The 20,696-nt window shown below is 33.7% G+C and overlaps 1 protein-coding gene across 1 annotated transcript in view; it reads left to right on the top strand.

The window, feature by feature from the left end:
- Positions 1-18,522, top strand: part of LOC149806676 (ATP-binding cassette sub-family D member 3-like) — a 118,455-nt gene extending 99,933 nt beyond the window's left edge. Inside the window, exons 23-26 of the mRNA XM_089956392.1 lie at positions 8,632-8,676; positions 9,497-9,601; positions 10,796-10,852; positions 16,350-18,522. Of these exons, the coding sequence (XP_089812518.1) occupies positions 8,632-8,676; positions 9,497-9,601; positions 10,796-10,852; positions 16,350-16,427 (285 nt within the window). The 3' untranslated portion in view covers positions 16,428-18,522. The remainder of the gene's footprint in view (positions 1-8,631; positions 8,677-9,496; positions 9,602-10,795; positions 10,853-16,349) is intronic.
- The last annotated feature ends 2,174 nt before the right edge of the window (positions 18,523-20,696 follow it).

Below are 20,696 nucleotides of genomic sequence, written 5' to 3' on the forward strand. Positions count from 1 at the left end.
CACTATCCAAAAATTACATGGCTTTTTGGTGGTATTTACATGCTAATTAAATATGCTACAGCTGTATTCAGGTTTTCCGAAGCTAACACCTGTTTGAGGTCAAGATTTGGCAGACCAGATCAGATTAGCAAGGCTACCATAGGGAAATGAGGCTACCCATGGGTATTAGGAATACCGTATAATGAAAGGAAATGCTAAGTGGTTACTCGTGTAAATTTCTCAGCCAGTGACATCTTTTAAACTTGCCGATGGAACTGACAGCAATTTAAAGTAACATCTAGCATGATCAAAGATAAAAAAAACAATTGCCACCTAAGTACAGGAAGAGTACATGCACTTTTGAAAGAAATCATATTTGTTTGGAATGAAGAGGTCATTATACTTGCAAAGACAGCATTTGCAGTGGGATATAACCTAAATGGAGTCTGTATGAATGTGAATATTAAACCCTTAAGGAGTATGGTATGTATTTTCATAGTTTACATTTACTGTTTCATTTATTAATGTTTTCTCTCTTTGACAAAAGCTTCAGCTAAACAGGGGCAATAAGGTAAAAAAAGCAACAACAAAAAAACCTCTGAAGAGCTGAAATCTCTCTCATTTATCGGACCATATTTAATTTTGATCAGGAGGTGCAAGAAGAAAAATGCAATGGAATACATATGCATCCCTCTCTTTCTGTATCTCTCTTCCCCAAAAGACTGGGAAAGCATTTTAGCTTTAATGATGCAATTTCCCAATTGTTGGTAATCTGAAATAGCATAAACTGATACTTTTAATATTTATAAAACCGGAAGTTATTGGTTAATTCCACATAACATCACCAGTTTTATCCTATCTGTAACTCACCAAATTTTCAGGTCAGAGTCATTATATGTAACTAAAAGTACATAATACATTTAAAATACTTCATGTGAAACACATTAGGTACTTTTGGTTACATTTAATGATCATGACCCAAATGGTTATTGAGTTACAGATAGGATAAAATTTGCAATGCTGTGTGGAACAAAGTGAAAAAGACAATCTGAGGTATTCATCTGGCCTCGTCTTATTCTCATCATCGACTTACATATGGGTGAAGGATGGAAAATTGGCCAAATTTGCTGATTCGACTTATACTCTGCATCAACTTATAGGCCGGCAAATACGGTAGCTCTTTTACATGGCATTGAAGCAGTACCAGCTCTGTATAAGACATAAAATCAAGAAAATAAAATATTTCTTCATATTTAAATTTTCAAGGAAGAAATAGAAGTTTCTTGACCAACATATAGAGTATTCTTGCAAGCCTTCATTTAAAAGCATTTCTTTTCTTTTTACATAAGATAATCAAATTGATAACCATCAATGTGAAAAACTACTCAGATTATTGTTTGTATAGTGCTAATCAATATTTGAGACCTAGAAGAATTACTATTCCACACACACACACACACATACACACACACATACACACACATACACACACACACACACACACATACACACACACACACACATATAGACTTTGGATTGGCATAGTTTTTCACATTGACTTAATATAGTAGGGGTGCAGCCTAATCTTTTCCACCAGACTGAGTGCTGTTAAGTTCAAGTATGAATTCTTTTCACTTACTTGTTATGAGTAATCAGTTACTGTGCCATACTCTAGATTATGACATTGCAGATTTGATCACATTTGCTGAAAATAATATTTGTGTTTAATAATTGAGGAAACATTGAGCTTAGGATGGTTGTAGATGAAAATGAAAGTCAATCTTTAGATGGCCATTGGTGCTGTTGCAAAAGACGCACATGAACTTCATGAAGACGTCCAAGAGCAACTTGAAAATCTTCCACCGCCACAACCACCCATGTACCAGTCAATGCTGATGACAACATATGTTGACAAAACCATCAAATACCAAGTGGATATACAGAGAAATGACTGGGTTAAAATCTGCCACTGGTCTGATGTTAGATTGTTATTACAGAATACTTGAAGCGGTTAAAGCTGGGAGACATTGACTAAAGCCACTACAATGTTTGTATGCAGCACTAGACAAGGCAAGACTTATGAAATGACCTCCACACAAACCCTAACCTGTTCCATCATGTGGTCCTCTCCAGCCTGTGGAGAAGCTGGCAGAAGAGAAACATCTGTATCCCCATGTGAAGATTTATCTATGCATCCATGGTCAAAACTTTCCTGAGCCCAATGACCTGCATGCACATGCAAAGAATTTTCCCATATTTCTAAGAGTACAAGAACAAATAAACACGCAGTTTGCAGAACAATCATTTGCATATATACAGCAACACAGACATGTGCCATGCCTTTTTCTATACCCACAGTGGCAAGAGATGCAGTTACACCCCACGTCCAACAAAGACCTGCAGTTACACACCCATCCATACCATTAAAACAGTAGCAAAGATATATAGCACCCTGAACCCATCGATCCACACCCACCTTATGATAAAAAGAAGAAAGATACATATGCAGCCATTTTCATCACAGTTTATGAGATTTCTAAGAGAAGAAGTGAAATAAAAAGGAAGGTGAAGGCCATGGTGGACTGTAAAATCACCGTGACCTTGTGGATCAGTTGGAAACAATGATTGGTTCGTGTTGGCACCAGCACACCAGAAGTCGCTGATGGGGCTGCATTGATTTGTCAGTGGTAGCTTACCAATAACATCATGGCCTGGTGATGTTTCATGCGTTGATGCATGTACTTATTGAATATATCGATGTTGTATATAACACCAATGATGAGTTTATGTGAAATAAATGATGCAATGCAGCATGTTGTTGCAGTCGGAAAACACAGCATAATGTCTCATTCACAAAACCAGAATTTCATGTGGTCTTTTTTTAATGCTAATCACAGCTGGGAATCCCACACATTTGAGATTGCATTGGCATCAGTGCACATTTACCAAAATTAGCCTTATATTTGATTGCAGCCATTCGGTGATTTCAGTGCTACAACCTTGTTTGCGTTTTTGGCTGAGGGCAGTTAATACCTGGATAGTTGTTGGACTTCCCATGGACACATATGAGATTGGATCAATTAGATATTTCTCATGGTTACCAAGTGTGATTCTAAAATTTACGTATGAGAATATGACCCTACACTAAGCTGTGCCATCTCAATCGAATCTCCAAGATAAGGAATCGATCATTCGTAGTCATTGCTGTGAATGTGTAGTCATTGCTGTGAATGTGTAGTCATTGTTGTGAATGTTTTTCAGCTGGCCTGAGGATATTACTAAATTTCCCTTGCACTAATGGATTTTGCAAGCAATATCCAATGGTACCATGTACTTTGTTGTGTCAGACATTGTCAGGATTATCTAGACAGCTTGAGTTCATCTGACCTGTAACATATACATGTCAATCATTACTGTTTGGTGATATCGTTATGCTTTTGTTTTTCCACCTAATTACATCTCTTACACTCATCTTTGTATGGATTAAGCTTTTTCTGTGCATTAAAAAACATAAATACAATGAAAGGTTATTTGACATGTTTATTGTCATCTCTTTAATCCCACACACAAATTAAATCTCATTACATGCCAAAGACCATATACCATTGGTCATTTAGTTTTGTCATTTCATTAAAGTAATACAAAAAAGTATGATATAAAAAAGATTTCATTTATTATCATAAACATGAAAGTTGTTGACTCAGTTTCAGTCTTGGTTTCAGTCCTTAAACAGGTTGATTATCAAGTTTGATTGACAAGCAATCTTTACTAAGGATTCACTGTCACAAGCTCCACAGTATACAGCTAATGCATTTAAAACAAGTTATTTTTTTCAAAGTCCAAATGTAAACCATTAGTAGTTTCATTTTCTGAATGATGCAAAAATATTTAGGCAAAAATACAGACCGTTCCAGTGGCCTAGTAGTTAGAGCATCCGTCTTGGATGTGGGAGGTCGTGGGTTCAATCCCTGGCTGAGTCATACCAAAGACTTACAAAAATGGTACTAACAGCGGAGCTCAGCATTAAGAGGTTAGTGTTAGGACTGGTTGGCTTGGTGTCAGCATAATGTGACTAGGTGGGATATCATGCTACATGTCTGTGGCATAATGCCCTAGTGCTAGACATCACTATAAACTGTCACACTGCTGACATCCTAGCGAAATGACTGAAAATTTGTTAAAGCTATGTTAAAAATCATAATCACACACACACACACACAGACATGCAAAAATACATTTTATTGGAGGCTTTTATAAGCTGCCAGTACTTTGTTTAACTTGTCAAACTATTAAATAGGTACAACTGCTGAATCTACTTAACTAGAAATGCATTACCAAGTCAGCATGAGCAAGGGATATATCATTATTATTTATGCAGGGCAGGTAAGCACAGATTACAGGTAACCAGTGAAATACAGAGAACAGAAATACATGTAGTATTATTCCTCATTCAGCAGTCACATGCATCACTTATTTATATAAAGCTTGTAGTTTTATGTACAATTAAAACCTTAAACAGACATTCATCGTAAGGCAAGTCGTGCTAGACATGCAGCCCCAACAGGGCACTCAATATTCATAATTTACAAGTCTTTAAAAAAAGTTGAAATGAAAACATTTTGTTAGCATGCTCAAGGTTTCTTGCAGTCAAATTAGATAACACTTTATTTTGACCAGCCCAAGGGATAATTTCTTAGAATATAAAAGAGACCCAAACTAGATATAGATTTGCCAGTGCATTGCACTGTCCAATATTTTTATAGCTCTAATCTTTTCAAGTTCATTATTTTTTTTTAATTGTAATTTGATAATGATAGGGTTCATATGGTTGCTTACAATTTAAGCAAAATTACTGGCCCCTGTGACTTGAACCATCTTAATAATGTTTCCAACACAACACTCATTAACAGCTACACAGAATTGTACTCTGAAATACATCTATCTCTCTCTCACACACACAAACAGACACACAAAGACACACATACACACTAATAACAACAGAAGTCTTTTGTAATTAGATTCATGAGTTGAGAGAAAAATGAGATGAAAATTGTACATTTATTTAAAATGGATTCAAGTATCATGTGTCTCGTAGACCTTGTCCAGTCCATTTATTTTACATTATCAACACTCCAAAATGATAATAATTTCTTTTACATAGAATTTTACATACACTGTAATGAATATGAAAGAATTGTTTCAACCAATACATGAATAATGGTGCATGTAAACATGTAAGCTGTTTTTTACACATGCTTATATCTCTGGTGACCAATTATGGGCATTGAGAACCGCCCGGAAACTGTAACACTACTCAAATCATTTAACTGTAACACTATACTCAAATCATTTAACTGTAACACTACTCAAATCATTTAACGGTAACACTACTCAAATCATTTAACTGTAACACTATACTCAAATCATTTAAGGGGCCCTGAGTGGCCGAGTGGTCTAAAGCGCTCTCTGTTACGGATCACTGCCATCTCACCTTTGTCTGCGTGGGTTTGAGTCTCAGATTCGGCTAATGTGGGATGTGAGAAAGCTTGGCAGTAGCTTCTCGTGGGTCAGTGGTTCTTTCCGGGGTTTTCCCGGGTTCTTCCTCCACCATTAATACTGGCCGCCATGTATAGCCTATCGTGTTCTGAAAACTGGCATTAAACCCTACAACAACAAATCATTTAACTGTAACACTATACTCAAATCATTTAACTGTAACACTATACTCAAATCATTTAATTGTAACACTACTCAAATCATTTAACTGTAACACTACTCAAATCATTTAACTGTAACATTATACTCAAATCATTTAACTGTAACACTATACTCAAATTATTTAACTGTAACACTATACTCAAATCATTTAACTGTAATACTACTCAAATCATTTAACTGTAATACTACTCAAATCATTTAACTGCAACACTGCTCAAATCATTTAACTGTAATACTCAAATCATTTAACTGTAACACTACTCAAATCATTTAACTGTAATACTCAAATCATTTAACTGTAACACTACTCAAATCATTTAACTGTAACACTACTCAAATCATTTAACTGTAATACTACTCAAATCATTTAACTGTAACACTACTCAAATTATTTAACTGTAACACTAATCAAATCATTTAACTGTAACATTATACTCAGATCATTTAACTGTAACACTACTCAAATCATTTAACTGTAACACTAATCAAATCATTTAACTGTAACACTAATCAAATCATTTAACTGTAACACTAATCAAATCATTTAACTGTAATACTCAAATCATTTAACTGTAACACTACTCAAATCATTTAACTGTAACACTAAACAAATCATTTAACTGTAACATTATACTCAAATCATTTAACTGTAACACTACTCAAATCATTTAACTGTAACACTACTCAAATCATTTAACTGTAATACTCAAATCATTTAACTGTAACACTACTCAAATCATTTAACTGTAACATTATACTCAAATCATTTAACTGTAACACTATACTCAAATTATTTAACTGTAACACTATACTCAAATCATTTAACTGTAGCACTACTCAAATCATTTAACTGTAACACTAATCAAATCATTTAACTGTAACATTATACTCAAATCATTTAACTGTAATACTCAAATCATTTAACTGTAACACTATACTCAAATTATTTAACTGTAACACTATACTCAAATCATTTAACTGTAGCACTACTCAAATCATTTAACTGTAACACTAATCAAATCATTTAACTGTAACATTATACTCAAATCATTTAACTGTAACACTACTCAAATCATTTAACTGTAACACTAATCAAATCATTTAACTGTAATACTCAAATCATTTAACTGTAACACTACTCAAATCATTTAACTGTAACACTAATCAAATAATTTAACTGTAACATTATACTCAAATCATTTAACTGTAACACTACTTAAATCATTTAACTGTAACACTAATCAAATCATTTAACTGTAATACTCAAATCATTTAACTGTAACACTACTTAAATCATTTAACTGTAACACTAATCAAATCATTTAACTGTAACATTATACTCAAATCATTTAACTGTAATACTATACAAATCATTTAACTGCAACACTACTCAAATCATTTAACTGTAATACTCAAATCATTTAACTGTAACACTACTCAAATCATTTAACTGTAACACTATACTCAAATCATTTAACTGTAATACTACTCATATCATTTAACTGTAACACTACTCAAATTATTTAACTGTAACACTAATCAAATCATTTAACTGTAACATTATACTCAAATCATTTAACTGTAACACTACTCAAATCATTTAACTGTAACACTAATCAAATCATTTAACTGTAACACTAATCAAATCATTTAACTGTAACACTAATCAAATCATTTAACTGTAATACTACTCAAATCATTTAACTGTAACACTAATCAAATCATTTAACTGTAATACTACTCAAATCATTTAACTGTAACACTAATCAAATCATTTAACTGTAACACTAATGAAATCATTTAACTGTAATACTACTCAAATCATTTAACTGTAATACTCAAATCATTTAACTGCAACACTACTCAAATCATTTAACTGTAACACTATACTCAAATCATTTAACTGTCAAAAGCTGCCACTGCTATGGATAATTTGAAATGAAAGTATATTGGAACAATTTTGTGGAAGCCTGTTTAAAGTTACTGGCTTTTTTCATGATCAAGGCAATGTTGTGGTGGTGTTCTGATCAAGAATATATTTCTGCTTGGTCATTGGTTAGCTGTTTAATCAACATTGGCTTGGTTATGTGCTTTCATTGTTCCAACTGATGTTTTACTTGGGGTTTCCCAGGGTTTAAGATGGTGGACATCGAGGGGGGAGCTACTATATTTACTTATATAAACTGCAATAATATGGCAGACAAAAGGTTACAGACTTTGTTCATACAATATCAGTTTTGCTTGTAAACTATAGCACATTTCTGCAGGCATATTCTATGTATGAATACCATTGTTGAAAGTAGCAACAAAAACAAAAAGATTTTTATATGCGTGTTAATAATTTATGTTTGGTTGGAAGACTAGACCAGTCTTTTGTTGAACTAGACAACACTGTATAGGAATTTTTAGCAGTGAAGAAAATTTTAGCACTTATCAGTCTCAGAATGAGATCATGAATCAAAGTAAACCTCAATCAGATTTTGCAGTCTCAAAAGATCTCAAATCAAAATCTTGTTCAAATTTATCAGTTTCCAAATGAGATAGCAACCTTTAAAAAAATCTCATTCATATTTATCACCGAAAATATTATAATTTGTTGTGATCCCAAATCATGAAATATAACTAGCTAATATTTTGTCAATGTTTATTTATAAAATTTTCAAATTTGACATCTGTTCAAAATCCCACTTTTTTGTACTTTTTTTTTGCTTTTTGTTTTAGCACGACTTTTGAACTATATAACTTACAGTTGTTTTATAAAATGTAGCTAGTAAAGGAATTTGTTGATGTATTCATCCATCAGATATATGAACAATATAGTGTTCTTCTATAATACTTTGACACTTTAGTTTCAGACACATTTTTAGGTGTTATAAATGATAATTGAAATTTAATAATTAATAGTAATTGTTTGCTTAATTATTTTTTTTAAAGGACTGGATGGATGTTTTAAGTGGTGGAGAGAAACAGAGAATTGCTGTAAGTATATTTACTGAAAAGATTTTTGTTGACATGGACAGATTTAAATTATTTTAATTGTTAATAAGAGATATACAATTTTGAACATAATTTTTTTTTTTAAATTGTCTTGGGATCCATTTAAACTTATGGATATTTCAGTTTTAATATTAAACATGCATGCATGCATGCATATAATACATGCATCTTTTTATCCCTGGTGACATCTGATATAAATTATCTTAAACATAAGTTTTCATACTTGACCAGAAGAGTTTATGGTCTGGTCTGTTGATCATCTCCTAAACTATTAAGAGGATTGCCATGAAATTTTTCACAGACATTTATTCCAGGGCTAGTTGGTCCTAAATGAAAACATTGCTACTTGGACATCTACTTTAGCCACCATGTCAGCCATCTTGAAAATCTTTTTGTTGTTCTTCTAAATGGATGGTCATAGCAACAAAGGCTTTTCACCAGAAGACATCTTATGATGTCTAGTTGGTTCTAAATGAAAATGGTTTCAGTCTGACATCCCAGCTGTTAACCTTGTGGCCATCTTGAAAATCTTATCACTCAAAAATATCAGAGATCGTTTAAAAACCCAGGACTTAAAAGAAGAAAAGACTTTATCTGGATTTCTGGAAATTCTTTTCAGTCAGTAGAGTTTCAGTCCCTTCACGGGACTCATGCTTTTTGATGTTTTTACATGGCTAAACCAGTCTATCACTTTTTAACTTTTTTTGAATGTTAGAATAAAAAATATTATTTCAGTTTCAGATTTCAGGCTTTGTTTGCATACTGTTGATATTGGTATAATTTTGTATACTTTTGCCTTTAGATGGCCCGGTTGTTTTATCACAAACCTCAGTTTGCCATCTTAGATGAGTGCACCAGTGCTGTCAGTGTTGATGTTGAAGGATTTATGTACCAACATTGCAGACAGGTAATAAAATATACTGTCATATGATTTCTCATTTTGATCAGTTTTTATTGGCTTTATTGCTAAAATCTGTCTTGATAAAACATTATCAAGCATTATGTAAGGTTTCTAAGGGCATAGTCTGAGTCTCTAACATCATTCCATCTTTGGTGACTTTGGGTATTATGGTAGACCCATTGTCTGAATTGGATTTTGTGACTGGATTCTAGGCATTTTGGCCTAAGATCTAAGGCAGACCAGTCTGAACTGCAGACAGACAGGCGAACCTTTGCAAAAGGTAGGATAACTTGGGGATTTGGAATAAAAAGTGATCAGGACACAACAAAAAATGCTTAGTCCAATAAGCAAAAAAAAGAGAACCCAAAAGCTCCAACTTTTTGCCTCTGCACATGCACAAGCAAAATTGTCATTCAAAAATGAAGTTTCTAGCAACAACTAGGCATCAGGCGAAAGAAAAATCTCTTGGAAGCAGATTTATTTGGATGTATTCAAAAGTTGGACACAAAATATGTTTCCTACTCACATTTCAAGTGAAAATGACAAAAATCACCAGAGGGTAATGAGTTATTAGTGACAAAATGTGTTTTTTTTCTAATGTCCATCTGTTCACTGTCCCTTAATCGAGGATTCTTTTCATCTGTTTTTGTTTTTTTACTTTCATTTAAATTAAAATTGCTTACCCTGAAAATTATCATGGGTGTGGTAGAAACATGCAGTTTTTAATCACTTCTGAACAAAATCTCCACCTTTTACTGAAATACTCTTGATGAAGTTTTATTGATAGATTCACTCAAAACTGTGTGAGTTTGATTGTTTTGTCATTTATAAAATACTTTTAAAAGAGGAAAACTATAAAAAAATCAAATGTGATAGAATAAAACAAGTACAGTATGGCATTTTTTATTCAAGTTGAATGTCTGGAAATTTATGATAGCAGCTTTGAAGGTTCATGCATAGTTATGATAGATCCCTGTATGTACTTCCATGATGGGTCACCATAGGTTCACTTAAGGCAGTTTCGTAGCTAAATGCCTTCATTGCAAGGAAAGCTGCTAATAAACAGCACTATTTTGGGGCTGCTTTCTCATTTTCATGATCATTTTCAGTTCCATAAAAGAAGAATTGTTTTATAACTTGAGTGGTCTTTATTGACGGGTTTCTCTAAATTAGTAATTGTTCTTTATCATTTCATTGCAGGTTGGGATCACACTTTTCACAGTTTCACATAGGAAATCACTATGGAAACACCATGAGGTAAATATTTGGATTTTCTTTTTTATGCAAAATACAAATACACCTTTACCTATAAAACTCACACTCAACAGGGTCCACTAATGTAGACAAGTGGTTCCCAATCTGTTGGACGTGCACCCCCAGGAAGCCACAGGGTTATTCCAAGGAAGTCTAAAAGTAAAGGGGGACGGTCCCTGAAAAAAATTTTCAATTAGGAAGGGGTTCTCATACTTAAAAAGTTGGGAACCTCTGATATAAATCACAGTTTAAGCAACGGTGTGAATTACTGAAAGAGATGGTCACCTACATTGAAAAGATAAAGTGGAGGCAGGTTAAATGGTTGAATGGTTGTTTAATAGTATTGTTGAGAATAATTCTCAATAAATACTTAATAGCCTTTTTTACTGAATAGGTTTGCATTTCTTTATAAATTACCTTAATTTTTGATGTAACAAATCTTTGAAAAATTATTAAAATCATTACTGCAGCAGGTTTTAAGACACATCAAATGTGTACCAGAAAACATTGTGTATTACATCACTACATTTTGCATGTGAATGTGGTGGATACATTCTAATGTTATTTTTGATTCAGAGCAAAACAAGGTTCCTTTTGTTTTCAAAGCAAATGATCAGTTGCTTTAATAGCAACATTAAAACTAGGTTTTCTATTGTTCTGTTTGTAAATATTTTTGCTATGATTTCATTGCACATAAATGCTATGTAAACGCTATGTTGTGAGTGAACACCTGCTGAATGCAACCATTGACCATGATGTCTTGGCAAAATATGCATTTCAACACTGCTGTGAACGACTGCATTGCCAAAACAGGGATAAACTCATCCAACCTTATGTAATCCAATGACCGCTTATATGTTCTAAAAAAGGAAAAAGAAAAAGAGGCTGGCTACCAGTATATGAAATTTTTAGGTATGCTTATAGTGTTAAGTATTTTCTGCTGTAAACCAGACTTAAGTACGTGTAGAGTATTCAAGCACTTAACCTGGTTCCCAGCCTTATCATAGCGGGACCATCGTAGCTACCACTGATATGTGGGCTTCGAGTTGGACCCAGTGTCCAGCTGTATGAACAACCGTATCGCAAGAACAGAGACAGACACCACTGGCCATTATGTAATCATTTGTACAACGATCGCTTGAATAGTAAAGATTGTTTTGATAAAAAATATGCACGATAAAGGAAAAGAAGAAAAAAAGGATTCTGGCAACTGGTTTGTTCATAGTGACAGATGGTACAGTACGTAAACCAGGCTAATGTACATGTCGCAAATTTGTCATCGTAGTGCCGAAATTAATGTAGTAGTCATGTATATTGTTTGTCTTTAGAATTAATCCGTATTGCCTGGGAGTGAATAAGGTCTTTGTCTATTAAACCAGCAAGTGAGAATCTTTTGAGGGATTCGATTGTGATGTTTGTTGTTTTGGATTTTTTTCCCCCTGATGCTACAGGGATTACATCACAGTCACCTTGCTGTCGTCTTTTCAAGTTGGTGTGACCGCATTGGACACTTTGTTTATAGAGTTAATCCCTGTATGACTTCATTGAATTAAGCAGTTTATGTCCCTAAGTAAATGATTCTGTTTCTGGATGAGTTAACTGTTTTTGTTTTTTTTTATTAATTGTTAGATATGCAATGCATATGTATAGATTTATATTATTTTCCCATAGCCATCTCAAAACAGTCTTTACAGTAGATATTACAACTGAGCACTCATAATGTTGACACCTAATACCTTAATGACAATGGAAAAACCTCCAACTAAAACGAGACAAATGTTAATGCTGGAGAAAATAGTTATTGTAACTGAAAGAAGTGAAAAAGAGCAGACCACTTGCAAAATAGCAGTTTAAACGTTGGTAAAACAAAGTTAGGGTGTTAAAAAGGAAAAGAAGTTAATCAGAAATGATTTCATATGCTAATACATGTACATATGATCTTCAGATGTAAAGGTGATTTCATGTTTAATGATAGAAATATATCTTTATTGCTATATAATTTTGTTTTCAGATGACTGCATACAATGTTTTAGCAATAACCATTAATAAAAAATAGAATATGTGTGCAGTGATTGTGGTTATCTTTCTTTAAAATGTTCTGAAACTGGACCATGGAAACTGTTCTTTTTATACAAACCTGTTGTGAGAGACCATCTGTCTTGAGGGACCATTTTTTCTTGGCAGAAAGGGTGGTTTCTCATAACAAGTGTTACTTAATATTTAAAACAGTATTTGATTGGTTGATTGAAATGAGTTGACATTGTTATGAGAGACCATCTGTCTTGAGAGACCATTTTTTGTTGGCAGAAAGGGTGGTTTCTTATAAGTTTTACTGTAATATTTAAAACAGTGTTTGATTGGTTGATTGAAATGAGTTGACATTGTAACACAGCCCTAACTTAGCTCTCACACAGATAGTAAATGAGTTGACATTGTAACACAACCCTGACTGTTAGCTCTTAAATACACATATAGGGTTGCATATCTTCTGATGGTTTTTATTCATTCCCATGACTTGATATAATATGAAAGACATAATTTACATGATGATACAAAACCAGTCAACTTGTAATAGATTGTAACAATGCAGAAAACACTTTCGTAAATCACAGGTCAGAATATATTGGAACTAATTAGGTTCTGATGGAAACACTCACAGGCATTGCTTTGATGGTTGATAAACACTTTTCACATCAGATTACAAGAGAGACTATCACATTTATGATGAATACACTAAAAACAAATTAATAGCTAAAACTAAAATACAAATTTTGCATGACCAGACTTATTTAATTTATATTTATTTATTAAAGTGTTGGCACCTGTAAGAGCATTTCCTTTGATCATTATTTTTATGTATATTGTTATTTACAGTAAGCTAGAATTTTTTCATAAAGAAAATTAAACATATTTTATGACTTCTCATTAAAAGTAGTCAATTTCATGATGTTGATTTCATGATGTTGATTTCAGATTCACTATACACCATTTTCTGTTTTAAACTGAGTAATATATAATAGTTTTATTTAGCAATTTTGTTCACAATTATATTCAAGTTCTGGAAATATGGCATTATTAATTTGGTATTTTCTGAAAAAAACAAATGGGACCCACATCTACCCCTGGGTTATAAATAGGTTCTCATGTTATCCGAGCATACTTAAAACAAAGGAATGGTGTATAACTCTTAGGTGAATGGTAATAAGTCTTTCCTCAGTTTCAGAAAAACTGAATTTTTGCTTTTGCTTAAAATCATTCAACCTGTTTAAATGAAATATAAACTGTGTAGCAAATAGAGATATTTTTCATGCACAATTTTTTCAGTTTTACCTCAGTCAGATACATACAAGGGGTATTTGAAAAGTGCTGAGTATTGTGTTATAACATTTTTATTTTTTTGAACCTGTCATTAAGTTTAATGTCGATTGATAGACAAAATAACAATCTGTAAGATAATTTGCAGCTGCACATACACATTGGACACTTCCAGATATATGCATGTAATGTAACATCATCAAATGACAGTTACTTAAAACTGTCATGGGCAAACGTTCTTCCACTACATAAAGTTTACTGTAAAATCCAGGTGCATTGTGGGTACTCTCAAACTGTTATGGTCAAAAGCTTCCACTACATAAAGTTTACTGTAAAATCCAGGTGCATTGTGGGTACTCTCAAACAGTTATGGACAAAAGTTCTTCCACTACATAAAGTTTACTGTAAAATCCAGGTGCATTGTGGGTACTCTCAAACAATTACGGTCAAAAGTTCTTCCACTACATAAAGTTTACTGTAAAATCCAGGTGCATTATGGGTACTCTCAAACAGTTACGGAGGATGGCCCATGCTCTGGAAGACCATTGTCTGCGATTAGCGAGCTGGAAGTGGCTGCTGTGAAGGAGGCAGACGACAAATATGCTGAAGATACTTATATTATCCTGTGCATTAATTCATTAGCTGTTTGTGGAAGATAGGTCCCGCATTTTCTGACGGCTGGTCAAAAACAGACTCAAGTTGAAACCGCCAAACATCTAGTTAGAAAATATGAAAAGAGTGATGAGAAATGTTTTGAATCAGATTGTCACAGGAGTTGAGACATGGATTCCAACTTAAGAGAAAATAATGAAGTTTGAATCAGAGAAAATAAGCAGAGACCACAAATCACCAAATGTAATTGGACTGTCAAGAGAACTTTTTGTGTGCAAAAAGCCTATTCATCCATGTATCTCTTCCTGATGCATATTGTCACTAGATATATTTGAGTTGTGAAATTCTACTGAACCACCTGTCAGCACACGGATACCCAAGGCAACCATGTATTCCATGAAAATGCATCAGTTTATACATCCACCATCTTGACACTTCCTCAAGGAGCACAGTAACTTGACTTTGTTACATACTCCATGCAGCCCTGATTATGCTCTTGTTGATTTTTTGCCAGAATCCTGTTATCAAAGATTTGCAATATACCAAAGTGTATGTATGCATGCATCCATACATACATACATCCATACATACATACATACATACAATCTGACTGGGTGGGACATCATGCTATATGTCTGCGGCATGATGCCCCAGTGCTAGACATCACAATAAACTGCCACACTGCAGACATCGTAGCGATATGACTAAACAATTGTTAAAGCTACATTAAAATCCAAATCACACACACATACATACATACATATGGACAATATTGACAGATAGACAGAGTCCAAAATGATTAATTTTACCAGTGAAACAAAAAACTGCAAATTCAATACAGAATGAATGCAAAAGAATGATCGATAGATGAGAATGGATTTCAGAACTGATACTTCTCAAGCTGATGAGAAATTTCCATGGTCATGTGCCCTTTTTGCATGATAATCAAGGATGAGATAGATAGATGAGAATGGATTTCAGAAACTGTTGAGAAATTTCCATGGTTACATGCCCTTTTTGCATGATAATCAAGGATCAGATTGATAAATGAGAGGAGATTTCAGAAGCTGATGAGACATTTCCATGGTCATGTGCCCTTTTTGCATGACAATCAAGGATGAGAAATTTCCATGGTCACATGCCCTTTTTACTTGATAATCAGCGATGAGAAATTTCCAGTCATGTGCCCTTTTGCATCATAATCAAGGATGAGAAGTTTCCATAGTCATGTGCCCTTTTTGCATGATAATCAAGGATGAGAAATTTCCATGGTCACATGCCCTTTTTTGCATGATAATCAAGGATGAGAAATTTCCATGGTTACATGCCCTTTTTGCATGATAATCAAGGATGAGAAATTTCCATGGTTACATGGCCTTTTTGCATGATAATCAAGGATGAGAAATTTCCATGGTCACATGCCCTTTTTGCATGATAATCAAGTATCAGATTCATTACAATGACTGACATGTTTTTACTCTTGCTAACTGTGACATTGTTCTTGTCAAGGCAGACATAGCAAAATCTTTATTTGAAATGAAATTAAACAAGAAATATTAATTTATCATTTCAGTTCTACCTGATGTTAGATGGACGAGGAAACTATGAGTTCAAAAAGATTACTTCAGACACTACAGAGTTTGGATCTTGATAGTAATGTAAATGTAGGGTTATAGGCTTATAATCATATGTTCTTAGAATGAAACAGACCTTAAAGCTGTATGAATTGTACATATATTTACATCATTGTTAAAAAACATGTAAAGTGCAAAAGAATCCACTATATAACATCAATTCTAAAGATTTCACTTATTTATATGAATTTTGTACATTATTTGCATGAAAATTAGTTCAAACATATGAATTTTGCCATATCTGCACAAGAGAGACATGTGAAAATTTTATGTATCTGCACAAGAGATGTAAAAAATTGCTCTATCTGCAGAAGGGAGACATGTGGATACGCTCTTGAGAACCTATCTGATTTCTGGCCAGAGAAATATCTTAATGGAATTAGGCCACTGTAGGCTCCTGTGTGATGCATGAATGACCATGTAGGATATAAGTTTTTATGAAATTTGTTACAGAAATAAAGCCATGTGTGGGTTACAACTTTAGCTGCAAATGCCATTTATATAATTATGGAGCTTTGTTGAGTTTAGCACATTGCTTTATTGAGCTGTAAAACTTGATTATGTTCGACTCAAAGGTCAGTATCCATAACAGCTCAGTAAAAATAAAAACATACTTAGCAAAACAAAACCTCATAATTTTTTACTACTTAACATTACCAAAAACTATTGCCATTCCAGCACAATAAGTAATTTTGCTGAGCTGAAATTGCTATGATGAAAGCTGTGCATTGTATTACTGTTGAACACAAGAAATTGTATTTACAATCAAAATCATTCAACTGTCTTATCAGTTGCATGTGTTATTTTAGAATATTTCCTATCTGAATTTTCCTCTGCATTGATTTTACATTTGGTTTTATTTTGGTTTTTTTCGTTTTTCTGTTTTATGGAAAACCAGATGCAGATGGGCACATTTCTGTAGTTATTATGACCTTTTTTGTTATTCATTTTGTCACTTAAATGATCTTACTGGCTATAGAACTGTTACAAAAATATTTTTTCTAGGTTTAAATTTATTTTTTGGTAACTGTTTGCACCTCAAGGAATAGAAATTACTGTCTGAAAATAATTTCATATATTATTTTCAAATAATACAAAGTACTTAAAGCAGTTTTGCAAATTAATTATTTATAATTACAGCTGTCCCAAATTATAATGCCCTTCTTTATCACACAGTTCTTGAAATAAGTTGATACTGCTATTGGCCCCATGAGCAAAGATTAAACTTCCATTTTACTTGAATGAGTCTAACAGATACAGGATATTATCGGTTGAAAGAAAACAACATGAAGCATAGTATTATTATTTTATTTTGTTTAAATATTCCTTTACAAAATGAAATGCACTTATACCGTAAAAGTGAAGCAAATGTCTCAAGTTTAAATAGACTAAAATAATTACATTACATTTCACTTGCATTTTGTTTGTTTTTTACACCCCCACCCCCCAACACACATGAATCCCAAATCTTGTGTTATTGCTATATGCTTGACTGTCATTTTGTTTATTCCTCCCTCACAAGCTCTCATTTATGCAATCTTTGGAACAAAACTACTGTGTTATAAGAGGGAGAGCTGTATATATTGAACAGAATAATTTATTTTTATAAGAGAGAAAAGTGAGGTCATCTGGATAAAAAAATAGTTGGATGTCTGAAATCCATACATTCACTGAATCAGCTGTTAACAATGCACAGTTGCTGTGTAACTCTTTTTTTTGTTAGTATTGTGTGGATGTAGATGCTTTGTTGCTTATCAGATATTTATTAAATTTCTTATGAAACTAAAATTTTATAATTCATAATTGTGTTGGTTTATATTGACATCTTTTTATATTTCTGAATATTCTTAGGGCCATCAACCATTGTAATACAGAAACAGTAGAAACATAATTAAAATTAAATTTGTAAAATTTGTTGATCTTTTAATTAGTAGTGTTTTTTTAAACTAGTGTTTATCCAATAAGCCATAATCAATGTTATATGTACTTTTACTTTAAAAAAACAATGGTATATACTATCTTCTAAGCCAGAAATTGGGCTAAACGCACAATGAATAGGACTTGAATTTTGACTGTCTTTGCTCAGCAGTCATTTACGTTTGAGTAAAACTTGGTTTGAAAAAAAGTCTGCAGATGATGGCACAGCAACAGACTTAAGTACATTCATCTTGCATCATTAATAATGGATGTACAAAACTCCTAAGCTAATCAGGCACAATTAAAGACTCATAACCACCCAATCAAAGACAGTCTGTATCCCTAGCCTACATAATTAGCTGATGATCAGCAATAAATGGCTTATAACCACCCAATCAAAGACAGTCTGTATCCCTAGCCTACATAATTAGCTGATGATCAGCAATAAATGGCTTATAACCACCCAATCAAAGACAGTCTGTATCCCTAGCCTACATAATTAGCTGATGATCAGCAATAAATGGCTCATAACCACCCAATCAAAGACAGTCTGTATCCCTAGCCTACATAATTAGCTGATGATCAGCAATAAATGGCTTATAACCACCCAATCAAAGACAGTCTGTATCCCTAGCCTACATAATTAGCTGATGATCAGCAATAAATGGCTTATAACCACCCAATCAAAGACAGTCTGTATCCCTAGCCTACATAATTAGCTGATGATCAGCAATAAATGGCTTATAACCACCCAATCAAAGACAGTCTGTATCCCTAGCCTACATAATTAGCTGATGATCAGCAATAAATGGCTTATAACCACCCAATCAAAGACAGTCTGTATCCCTAGCCTACATAATTAGCTGATGATCAGCAATAAATGGCTTATAACCACCCAATCAAAGACAGTCTGTATCCCTAGCCTACATAATTAGCTGATGATCAGCAATAAATGGCTTATAACCACCCAATCAAAGACAGTCTGTATCCCTAGCCTACATAATTAGCTGATGATCAGCAATAAAAGACTCATAACCACCCAATCAAAGACAGTCTGTATCCCTAGCCTACATAATTAGCTGATGATCAGCAATAAATGGCTTATAACCACCCAATCAAAGACAGTCTGTATCCCTAGCCTACATAATTAGCTGATGATCAGCAATAAATGGCTCATAACCACCCAATCAAAGACAGTCTGTATCCCTAGCCTACATAATTAGCTGATGATCAGCAATAAATGGCTCATAACCACCCAATCAAAGACAGTCTGTATCCCTAGCCTACATAATTAGCTGATGATCAGCAATAAATGGCTCATAACCACCCAATCAAAGACAGTCTGTATCCCTAGCCTACATAATTAGCTGATGATCAGCAATAAATGGCTTATAACCACCCAATCAAAGACAGTCTGTATCCCTAGCCTACATAATTAGCTGATGATCAGCAATAAATGGCTTATAACCACCCAGTCAAAGACAGTCTGTATCCCTAGCCTACATAATTAGCTGATGATCAGCAATAAATGGCTTATAACCACCCAGTCAAAGACAGTCTGTATCCCTAGCCAACATAATTAGCTGATGATCAGCAATAAATGGCTTATAACCACCCAATCAAAGACAGTCTGTATCCCTAGCCTACATAATTAGCTGATGATCAGCAATAAATGGCTCATAACCACCCAATCAAAGACAGTCTGTATCCCTAGCCTACATAATTAGCTGATGATCAGCAATAAATGGCTTATAACCACCCAATCAAAGACAGTCTGTATCCCTAGCCTACATAATTAGCTGATGATCAGCAATAAATGGCTCATAACCACCCAATCAAAGACAGTCTGTATCCCTAGCCTACATAATTAGCTGATGATCAGCAATAAATGGCTTATAACCACCCAATCAAAGACAGTCTGTATCCCTAGCCTACATAATTAGCTGATGATCAGCAATAAATGGCTTATAACCACCCAATCAAAGACAGTCTGTATCCCTAGCCTACATAATTAGCTGATGATCAGCAATAAATGGCTCATAACCACCCAATCAAAGACAGTCTGTATCCCTAGCCTACATAATTAGCTGATGATCAGCAATAAATGGCTTATAACCACCCAATCAAAGACAGTCTGTATCCCTAGCCTACATAATTAGCTGATGATCAGCAATAAATGGCTCATAACCACCCAATCAAAGACAGTCTGTATCCCTAGCCTACATAATTAGCTGATGATCAGCAATAAATGGCTTATAACCACCCAATCAAAGACAGTCTGTATCCCTAGCCTACATAATTAGCTGATGATCAGCAATAAATGGCTCATAACCACCCAATCAAAGACAGTCTGTATCCCTAGCCTACAT

The sequence above is a fragment of the Sinohyriopsis cumingii genome, chromosome 1 (genome assembly GCF_028554795.1).
Source record: "Sinohyriopsis cumingii isolate HCF-2022 chromosome 1, ASM2855479v2, whole genome shotgun sequence".
In the NCBI taxonomy this organism is placed as follows: Eukaryota; Metazoa; Mollusca; class Bivalvia; order Unionida; family Unionidae; genus Sinohyriopsis; species Sinohyriopsis cumingii.